The sequence below is a fragment of the Eublepharis macularius genome, chromosome 15, assembly GCF_028583425.1.
Source record: "Eublepharis macularius isolate TG4126 chromosome 15, MPM_Emac_v1.0, whole genome shotgun sequence".
NCBI classification, from domain to species: domain Eukaryota; kingdom Metazoa; phylum Chordata; class Lepidosauria; order Squamata; family Eublepharidae; genus Eublepharis; species Eublepharis macularius.
This window is the reverse complement of record NC_072804.1, coordinates 48,156,479-48,167,669: the sequence shown is the minus strand read 5'-3', so window position 1 is coordinate 48,167,669 and position 11,191 is coordinate 48,156,479. Positions and strand designations below refer to the sequence as shown.

The 11,191-nt window shown below is 50.0% G+C and overlaps 1 protein-coding gene across 2 annotated transcripts; it reads right to left on the bottom strand.

Annotated features, from left to right (window-relative positions):
• Positions 1-253: 253 nt before the first annotated feature.
• LOC129343599 (protein NKG7-like) lies at positions 254-8,133 on the bottom strand. Of its 2 annotated transcripts, none has more exons than XM_054999897.1 (5): positions 8,039-8,133; positions 5,240-5,474; positions 3,433-3,579; positions 1,446-1,577; positions 254-629 (listed from the first exon to the last, which is right to left on the bottom strand). In XM_054999897.1, exons 2-5 carry the CDS (start codon positions 5,412-5,414, stop codon positions 571-573), a joined length of 513 nt encoding a protein of 170 aa, XP_054855872.1. In that variant the 5' UTR covers positions 5,415-5,474; positions 8,039-8,133; the 3' UTR covers positions 254-570. The 2 variants fall into 2 exon arrangements, with proteins under 2 accessions (XP_054855872.1, XP_054855871.1); XM_054999896.1 differs by having other exon boundaries at positions 8,010-8,120.
• Positions 8,134-11,191: the final 3,058 nt, after the last annotated feature.

Sequence of the window (11,191 nt, the reverse complement as noted above, 5' to 3'; positions counted from 1 at the left end):
GGGCAGTAAACATTAGTTGTCAACTAACAAAATTTGCAAATATCATTCAAAATAAAGTGAACTTCTCCCCATTTTAAAAATTCGAACTAGTTTTTTGCATCCTCAGTATAAAGAACGTGCTGATTGGTGGTAAGTGACGGGTGTGCCATTTTAGCTCCCCAGATGAAGACAAGCATCCCTGACCACTCATGGTTTGCATAGACAGCATAATTATTGCACCAGGCAGTATTTATTGTGTATAATTTATTGTGTGTAAGGAGAACTGTGTTTATTGCATTAATTTCCTTGGTTGGGGGGTCCTCAAGAAGGAAACGACGTTCCAGGTGCTATGGTCACCTTGGGCACGCTGGGAATTGGTTTGCTTTCCAATGATGTTTGGATCTCAGTAGCATGGGAGGGAATACAGGTGAGAGCCCACACTGGTTCTCAGCAGGCCTTCTTGGAAGGACGGGCAGGATAAAAATGAGCTAGCATCAAAGGTGCTTCCAGAGCCGGGAAGAGATAGGGAATGACTTTTGCTTTTGTCTGTTGTCTGTGTTGCCAAGTTTCTCGTCTTTTGATTGTGAGTGCTCACACAGTCTCGTAGCCAGAAGCAGGTGAGCGCCTGTACAGGACAAGGCTGAATATCCCTGCAACAAGAGAGAAAGAAAAGCAAGGCGGATGCGTGAAGACAGAGCCTGCGTGGTTACTTTCTTAGGCATACTTTCTGTTTTGAAAAATTCTGGCCTCCCCCTAGGACTGAGTGCTCCTGAGCATATGCGGAGTTTCTTCTCACTGTCTAGAGGGACAGCCGGCCAAATGACAAAGGGCATGAGCAGTGTGCCTTTGGGAATGTTTGTCCTGCCTGGAGGTGACATTGAGGGATGTGTTTGTGCTTCACAGGGGTCATTTAGGAGAAAAAGAGCTGGAGGAACTCATTAGCATAACTCGTTAGCATAACACATTAGCATATGCCACGCCCCTTGCCATCACCGGAAGTGTGTCATTAGCATAACTGATTTGCATATGCCACAGCCCCTGACATCACCTATCCTGGCTGTTTTGGACCCAATCCTGGCCATTCAGGGCCGAAATGGGGCCCAAAATGGCAAAAGGGGGCTGAAAATGGCTGAAAAGGGGCCCAAAATGGTCAGGATCGGGCTGTTGCTGAGTGGAAGAGCGATCCACCACCCGTCAGAGGCCCAATCCGGGCCTTTTCGGCCCCAATCCAGGCTGAAACGGGCCCAAAATGGCCAAGAGTCAGGTGGGCAGGGCCACCTGACATGTGACCTCTTTGGGGAGCAAAATATCCACCTCAAATGATTGATAAAGTGCATTGAAAGTGCATTATCCAATGTGTGCAGAATCAGCCGATGACTGCTGTTAAGATAATTACCCCACTTGGGTTACATTTCCTGCACATTTTGAGGCTTCTTGCAACCAAACCCTTTGACCTCTGAACTCACCAGTCAATAGAAGAGAGGGAAATGTTGTCCATGCTAAGTAGAAGGACCATTCATAAGTGCGCTGGATACTAGCATTGTTGTTTTCCCAGGATTCAGCTGTGTACACAGTAACGGCAATGAGAGTGCAGGATCCTGCGAAGAAGCAGATAAAAGGTTAATCCAACCCCAAAGGTTACACAGGCATACAACTTTGTCTTTTGGCCGCTGCAATATCCCTGTTTCCATGGTCCAGCAAACACAAATGCAATCTGCCTGTATACCCGGCCACGTATTTGTAAGAAAGAGCCAATATGCATTCACTTTATTAATGAAACCAGGGACTGGTACCTGGATAGCAGATTATCAACCACACATTGCTGTACATGCATTAAATGTAACACAATAATTACTCGAGGCACGTTAAAAAAAGGGAGTGGGCTTGCTGTCCTTGGAGGTATTAAAGGAGGCTAGAGGGTCACCTGACAGTACTGATGCTACTATGACTCCGTATGAATATATGAGTAACAAATCCTGTTGTGGAGAAAAAAATAGAACGGGCTCTAGAAAGGGCAGGGCAGGCGGGCCAGGCTTTGCCACCTCTATTAGCCTGATCTGATGGGGATGGAGGGCAAGGCCAGGCCTGGCATCGCCCTCTCCCCAGTGCCCCAATGTGAGGGGGCAGGCGCATCATAGGAAATGAGACAGCCACATTTAGCTTGGGCGGAACCGGGTAGCTGGAGGCTAGGGTTGCCAGCCTCCAGGGGGTGGCTGGAGATCTCCTGGAATTTCACCTGGGCCGATTCCAGATGACTAACCTTAAATCGCTTCATGCCGCCCTCTTCCGGATCGCGACGGGGAAAATGCGAAATATCGCGTTTCCTCGCGCGAGTTTTGCGCGACGACGCGCAAAACTCGCGCGAGGGAACGCGATATTTCGCATTTTCCCCGTCGCGATCCGGAAGAGGGCGGCATGAAGCGACTTAAGGTTAGTCATCTGGAATCGGCCCTGGTTTCCAGGCCACAGAGATCAGTTCCCATGGAGAAAAGGGCTGCTTTGGAGGGTAGACTATGACATTATACCATGCTAAGGTCCCTTCCCTCCACAAACCCTGCACTCTCCAGGCTTCACCCCCAAAATCTTCAGGTATTTTCCAACCTGGAGCTGGCAACCCTACTGGAGGCACGGGGAGTGAGGCAGGGGGGGGGAGGGAGAGGAGCAGACAGCCTGATGCACTCCTGCCTACGCCTGCCAGACCCATTTGGGCAGCTGGAGGCGCGAGGAGCGTGGCAGGGGAGGGGAGCAGGCAGCCTGATGGACTCCTGCCTGCGCCTGCCAGCACTGTTTGGCAGGGGAGGGGAGCTGTCAGGCTGACGTGCTCCTGTGCCTGCCAGCTGCAAGGACACACCTCTTATCCCCACTAGGGGCGCATGAGCGTGCCTGCGCAGTGGAATCGAGGTGAGTCATCTCGAACACGCTTACTCTTTTATGTAGTAAGATGCAGATCGGGAAAAGGAGGGCGTGAAGGGAGTGCTTGGCTCTCATGGTCTTTTTTTATATGCCCAGGGCAATGCCGATAGCCACTCTGAGGTCAGGAAGGAATTTTCCTCCAGCTATATTGCCTGGGGATTCTGGAAGCTTTTTGCCTTCCTCTGGGCATACAGCGGGGGTCACTAGGGGAGGGGAGGGGAGGGGGGAGATAGTCATGCATTTCCTGCGCTGTGCAGAAGGCTGGGCTAGATGACCCTTGGATTTCCTTCCAGCTCTGTGTTTCTAACACAGGATGTATATGCATCCACTCTAATTTGTGAACAGGGCTGATATCAAGTGGAGGGCTCGCTTCACCTCTCAGCCTTCTACTGGAATGATCTCTGCTCTAGTATTGTTGGCTCCAGCGCCTTGACTCCAGAGCCTTAGCCCTGAACTGGAAGGTGCTCCGGGGTGGCATATTTGACCCCCCCCCAGTACCACATTCTATCCCACCTGTAGCCAGTATCTTTGCTAACCTACCAGCCACAAATGCAGTAATTGAAGCGATTAAGGGTCCATGCATGCTGTGGGGGGTGCACTGTGTGAACGAGGCGACAAGACAAACCGTGGATGCCAACGCTGCCAGGGAAGCCAAGATCAGCAGCACACGTGTGGCCACAATGTAACCTGCAAGCAAAACGAGGGGAACAGAGGGTTAACACGTTTCCCCTCATGTTCCTTATTCACATGACACACCGGAACCAAAACGACTGCAAAAGTAGACTTGGGTGTCCTTAATTCAAAACCCTGCTGATTCAAACCAGACCTTGCCGATTGATCAAGGAAAGCTTTCATTAACTAACCTATCAGTTAAGCTAAGCAGCTTTTATTTTATAGGTAGTCAGGGGTCATTTCGTAGAAAAAGAGCTGGAGGAACTCATTAGCATAATTTATTAGCATAACTCTTTAGCATATGACACGCCCCTTGACATCACCAGAAGTATGTCATTAGCATAACTGATTTGCATATGCCACACCCCCGACATCACCTATCCTGTCTGTTTTGGACCCAATCCTGGCCATTCAGGGCTGAAATTGGGCCCCAAATGGCAAAAAGGGGCTGAAAATGGCTGAAAAGGGGCCCAAAATGGTCAGGATCACGCCACTGCTGAGTGGGACAGTGATCCCCAGAGGCCTGATCCGGGCTGTTTTGGCCCCAATCCAGGCTGAAACTGACCCAAAATGGTCGAGAGTCAGGTGGGCGGGGCCACCTGGCATGTGACCTCTTTGGGGACCTGCCGGAACTGCATTCCTGCACGTTCCTCCTCGTAATGAGCCCTGTAGGTAGTGGTCTGGGCATGAGAATAGTACCATGCCAGCTGTGGGTGGCTCTTTGGCTGGGGTGGTCTTTGAATGGGGAAGTACCAGTCCTAGAATGCTACCCACCAGGGGATAGATGCACCTGTTGATACGGACCTTATTCCAGGCCAGCCCTGTCATGAGGTAGAGTGAGACAGCTGCCTAAGGCGCACATGTTTAAAATTATGTTTTATCATGGATTGGAGTGTGATTTGGACCTTTAGATCCAAAATGGCTTTGGTTGTATGAATACAGCTTCTTTCACTTGATCCAGGTTTGTAAAAGACCACTACCTGGTCTCCGATGGTGAATGAGAATCTCCTCCAGGTGACTAGACTACATTTTTCCACGAACATAAGGCAGTTCTGTCAGTGGATCAGAACATTGCTGTCTCTGCCTCATGCTACAGTTCACCGATCTCCCCCCAAATGCTTCTCTTGGGGGACAAGGGACTCTTGCGAATGGCATGAGGGGCAAATGAGGGGGGTCTGCAGCAGGAAGGGGCAAATCAGCAGAAATTAATTCTCCCCTCCCATTAGTGAAAAACGTAGCTTGGTTCCTACCCAGATTTTGTAAAGAGAAAATGTATGGGGAAAACCTAGCAATAAGAAAAAAATATATTAGAACTTAAAAAAATAGTGGGTGGGCGAGTGAGTGGGTAAACATTTCCCCCGACTAGTAACTTTGAGGCCGTGGTCTAGATAGCGCAGGCTAGCTCAGTTTCGTCAGATCTTGAAAACTACCCTAATTAATACTTGGATAGGAGACCACCAGGGAAGCCCAGTGTGGCTTTACAGATGAAGGCAATGGCCAACCACCTCTAAACATCTCTTGCCTTGAAAACCCTATGAGGTTGCCATTTGTTGGCTGGAACTTGATGCCAAAAATAAATAAAAGCAACTGGGGGAGCTTCTTTGCAAGGTTCGGCGCCATCTCCTCTACTGGGAACCCTTGGCTGTGTTTGAGGCCACGCTGCTATGCTCCTTACCATCGGGCACAGCGGGTGCAAAGCAACGTCCTGCTACGCATGTCTTCCAGAGTCCATTGTAGGATATGTCCTTTGCTCCGTAGGCCACCAGCCAGTAGTCAGTAACCAGTGCTATCAACAGACAGATGATGCTAAGGCAGGCAACCAGCAAGGTGAAGATTCTACAAACCAGCATCTTTTGATGGTACAAATGATTCCGTTGGTGCTTCTTGCCTGGGACCCAAGAGAACGGAGTCTATTGGGGGAGAGAAAGGAATGGGAGAAAGGAATTGAATGCACCAATTGGGGCGAGGGGGAGAAGGGCTGGTGATGCCATTTAGGAGACTTCATACAGGCTGCCAACAGACCTTTATTTATTTAGAAAGCCATAAAAGCAACATTGAATTAACATTAAAACAAGCCATTTTTTGGTTTTGAAAACCAGCGGCACAGCTAAGTATGTAATTAAGTGCATCGGCTCATTGTGGTGGGAGAGAAGGGGGTGGGCCCCGTGGCCGCAGCCTCTCGCAGAATAACTGTACGTGCCGTTCCTCAAGCCACTTCCTGAGGCATTCTCACACCTTTGATGGCTCTGTGACAGCAACAGAAACCCTCAGCCTGAAGACGCCATTAGCAACCCGTCCCCCCACGTATCAGCTCCTCCCACCTCAGAACAGGTCCCGTTTCAAAAGACAGGGGAGGATGCTGAGCCTCACCCATGGAGGGGGGCCTAGGGCTGCCAACTTTGGGTTGGGAAATGTCTGGAGTGGAGATTTGACAGGGGAGCTTGCAGAGGGTGGAGGTTTGGAGAGGGAAGGGAGCTCAACAAGTATGTGATGCCATCGAGTTTGCCCTTCGAAGCTGCCGTTTTGGGGAAGGGATCTCTGATGTCTGTGGATCAGTTGTAATTCTCCAGGGAGAACTCCAGGCCCCATCTGGAGATTGGCAAATCTAATAGGGCCATATCCACACTGACAGACCATGCTAAGGGCCAAGCTAGAAGTGACGAATTACACTTGAATGGCAAGTGAACAGACACGTATTCCTCCCTGTTCACTTGCGCTCCACTCGATCATGAGTGCAAGTGGAGTGGAAGTGAACAGGGAGGAATACATGTGAGTCTGTTCAGCTGCCGTTCAAGTGTAAATTGACACTTCTAGCTTGGCCCTAAGAGCCAAGCTACAAGTGACGAATGACACTTGCCTGGCAAGTGAGCAGACTCCCATGTATTCCTCCCTGTTCACTTGTCATTCACTTGCTCTCCACTTGATCAAGTGGAGCACAAGTGAATGGCAAGTGAACAGGGAGGAATACACGGGAATCTGTTCACTTGCCAGGCAAGTGTCATTCGTCACTTCTAGCTTGGCTCTCCACTTGTCACTGTTCTTCAAGAAGATTAGTATGAGGTAGTCTTGGAGCCCAGGGCAAAAGTCCGAACAGGTGCCCCCAAATCTCTACTGTACTGTTTTCCCTTCTTATGGGGGTGAAAGGACACATGGCAGTCTCCCACTGCCTGAGCTCCAGAAGGGGCCATCTTGCTGCTGTGCCGTCTGAACCCCTGAGGGAGCAAGCAGGCAGCATGGCCCGTTTTTCGTCTCCCTCTTCCCACTCATCATGGGAAATGTGGACAGCAATGGGCAGCCTGCCCCAGATGCCCTGTGGCTAATACCGTCCCTCTTTGAATCCTCCCCCTTCCACGGAAGCTTGCTGAGTGACCTTGGGCCCATCATTTTCTCTCAACCTAATCTGCCCTCAAGGGTTTTTGTTGTCAGGATAAAATGGAAGGAGGGAGAACAATATTGTATAGCACCATGGGTCCCCACTGGGGAGAAAAGCGGGGTATAAATAAATAAACAAGGATGCAGCCATGAATCCTTCCACCTGCTTCTTCTCCCAGCTCAGGCACGCACACTTCCTCTGCAGGGCAAAATGGCCTGCTTCAGCAGATGTGGGGAGGGCCACGGTCAGGGCTGGTTCCAGGTTTTGGGCGGTCCTGGACAGAGAGTGCTCAGGGGGCCCGTTGTGCCCACTACTAGTCTCCCGTTCTTGCCCAATCCCATGCCCCCACCTGCCTGTGTGTTTTTCCTTTGCCCATCCACAAGTTCCCCCCAACTGCAGTCACAGCTGCCCACACTTCCTGCATGCCCTTTCTGCATGGTGCTGGGTGGTGGGTGCAGCTAGGAGTACCACTGCCATGGCCACCTGGAATGCCAGTGCTTTGTGCATCACCCACATGCCCTTCTCCAGCAGCGCAGGGCAGCAGAGAGCAAAGGTGGCAAAGTGCTCTCAAGCAGGCAGTGGAAGGGTACGAGTACAGGCATCGGAGGAGATGCAGGAGCAGGGCCCTGGCAGCTGCCCCGCCTTGCCATGTGCTGATGCCAGCCCTGGTGGGGTTGGGAGGGCAGCCAGTTTCAAAAGAGCACAAGTCTGCTGTGCTGTATCCTTCATAGCTGCGTGAGAAAGTTCTGACATCTTTGATAAATTCCCTGGTGCAAATTCTCCCTGCTCCACGAACTGCCTCAATCAATATTCTCCCTGTCCTCACGCGACAGCTTTGTTTTTGATTAACCTATTGGGGATACAGGAAGAACGAGATGGAAGAAGTTGTGGCTGCATTTCCCCCCCATTCCTGCCTGGGTATTAAAGAAGAGTTGAAATCTTTGTCTATAATTGAAAAGGGGAGGAATTGCAAAATGTGGAGGGGTATTATGGCATTGGAATTCCACCCCATCTCCCAACCGTAATCCGTCCCACAGAGGTTTACAGAGGACCTGGGTTTTCCCCTCCTTACCTGGACCTCCTTGCAGAAAGAATCTTTACCTAGATACTTTGGGCTCAGGGAAGGAAGCCCTTCAAAGGCGCAAGATCATGTCCAGAGGAATCAGGTCTTCCCGTCTGATCTGTCGCATCTCTTCTGTGCATTAATTGCAACTTTTCCTCCCACCTCTCTTTTCATGCATTCCTTCCGGCCGTTTCGCCTCCCTCACCCCCACCCTGAGCTCTGTTGCAAGTTTTTAGAGGCTGAGGCCAGTGTGTTAACACGTCTGTGTCTGTGGCTTCTGTGGATACACGTCACCGCCTGCTGAAACAGTCACGGCTGCATCCTGCTCCCACCACTGAGGTTGCCACCTTTTTGCAGCATCCTGGCTCCTGCACCCCCCTCCCCCGTTGGGTTGGTGTGGAAAGAGATGGGACCATCTTTCCCCTGCTCTTATTTCTCTCCATATCAGGATGCAGTGTATGAGCAATGGACCACAGCAATGTGTACGCACCTGTGTTTTAATTGATCATCTTACAGCACATTTAGCTACAGGAAATGCTGTCCCCCCCCCCAAATCTGGCAGAGTGTTGTGCTTTGAGTTCCACGAGGGATAGAAATCACAGGTGACAATTGAAGGTGTAGATGAGCAAGCTAGTATCCTCCACAAGCATCCATCTTAGCTTTTTCTAACACAGCATTTCCCCCATCTTATCCCTTAAGATGCAAGCCCACTTACACGTTGGGGGAAGGCTTGGACAATCGCATTCCTGCCTGTATGTGGATGTTGTGTGTTTTTGCAGAACACAGCAAAAGTGGGGTGGGTGGGAGGTGAAAGGACCCAGAGACATTCCTTCCATGTCCTAAGGATCCGCCAGCCCTAGTGATTTGTGCCATCGCTGGGTGAGTTGGAATCCTTCGCAGGTTGTGTCCTTCTTAGCTTTTTCTAACAGAGAATTCTCTCACCCCCTTTTAAAACAAAATTGCAGTTCTGTTAATAAATTTGGGAGAAAGCAGCAGCAGTTTAAAATAGGATATATGGGCCTTTTCTGCTGTTATGATTGGGACATCCAATCACACACACAGGGCCGGATCTAGGGTTGCCAGCACCCAGGGCAACCCAAGAACGGCTCCTTGCGCTTGTGTGCAGCGCACATGCGCTCCCGGCACTGTGTGATGTCACTACTGTGACATCACACAGGAAGGTGCTTGCCGTCCATGCGGCACACTGGCTGCCCCGGCGAGCCGTGGAGTTGGTGGAGGCAGCATGGGTGGCTGAGAAACTGTCCGCACCATTCGCCTGCCCCGCAGGACAGGGGGCGCATAGCAAGCCGGTCGCCCCCTGTCCTGCGGGGCAGGTGAATGGCGCAGGTGGCCTCCCAGCCACCCATGCTGCCTTTTGCCTGCCCCTCAGGACAGGGTGCGTGCAGCAAGCTGGCCGTCCCCACTTCTGCGGGGCAGGTGAATGGCGCAGGTAGCCTCCCAGCCCCCTGCGCTGCTGCCTGCACACTCCAAGCGGCTGGCAGCTGCACCCAGCGCCCCCTCTTTGGCAGCACTGGGGGCAGACTACCCCCCCTGCCCCCCGTCGATCCAGCCCTGCACACATACCAGGAGTGCATGCTGCTTGCAATTTCTAGCTGTATCTGAAGAAGTGAACTGTGATTCACGAAAGCTCATATCCTACCACAAATTTTGTTAGTCTTATAGATGCTACTGGACTCTTGCTCTTTTCTACGGCAATTCTCCTGATATGCATGGTCATCATGTCACCTGAAATGCGCATACACCGTGTGCATTTCAAATGACATGGTGACTGCTTGTATGGGGAGGATCATTGGTAACGTGCACGCCAGTTACGTGTGGCTGGACACTCCCAAACAAACTGCCTGAAAAGGACTATGATGTAGCACAGATTTTTAAAAATTATTTCGAGTCACTGAACACCATGGCTCCAAACCTGTTTGAGGCAGCTTACAACTCGAAAAATGGAAACAAACCGAATGGGGCAGTAAAACCAAGTCGATATCAACATGTTGTACTGTTAACAACACATCAATAAAACGAGCCAAGTCAATTGCACAAATTTTGATGCGGTGTTTTGCCTTAGCCTACCTAATAGGGTTGTTGTTCTCATAAAATGGACATGGGGAAAATGTTGCAAGCTGCTCTGGGTCCCCTCTGCAGAGAAGAGGGGGGCGGTATGAATGAAGTAATAAATAAATAACATTCACAGTTGCCATTCTGGCAAACTGGTTCATTTCTGACGTTGATATTCACCAGTTAACAAAAAAAAAATGGAGGAGGATATAAGCGGGAAGGATGAGAAACGATGGGAAATATGTTTATTGCACATGCTTATTGCAAGTATGGGATTTTTCAAACACCTAAACATCACCTTTGGGAAGGCTTTTAGTAAATATAGGAGAGGTACTGGGATGGGAAAACTCGAGTGAATGGATGGTACAGGTAAAAACAGCAGAGTGCAGCAGGAAACGGTTTTGTCCTACCTTTAGTAGAAAGTTGATAAGCAAGAAAGTTGAACCTCCAAGAGGAAGCCAATCTCTGGTGACCTCTATGGTCTGCCTTGGAAGTCATTTTTGCAGCATGCAAGAGGCAATGTTAGTGTTCCAAGAAACCACTGCAACGTATGCAGCAAGTCATGGCTTAAAATGAAGTATATTACTTTGTGTGGATAATAAATGGCAAACTTTGTGCAAGATGAAGCATAACAAACCAGAAGACTCTGGTTGTCAGCAAAAGAGCTACCCAGAAGGTCCCCAGTCAGTCGCTTCTGGGCATTTATACAAGGGGCCATTGTTTTGTTTTAATGGTTTTTGAAAATGAATTTTTCCATTTGGGGGAAATTGTTCCATGTCTCGACTGTATGGTTTGAATATACATCGAATTTGCACCTTTGTAACAGACCGGCAGGAGAACAATTTTCTGAAATAAATAGAAGGAAACCTTGAAGAGTGTAGTAATCTGTCTTCTCCTATAGAGCCAAGCTACAAGTGACAAATGGCACTTGAACGGCAAGTGAACAGACTGAGGGCCAAGCTACAGGTGACAAATGACACTTGAACAGCAAGTGTATTTCTCCCTGTTCACTTGCCCTCCACTCAATCCACTTGCCGTTCAAGTGTCATTCGTCATGTGTAGCTTGGCCCTCACGTGTATTCCTCCCTGTTCACTTGTGCTCCACTTGATCATTACAT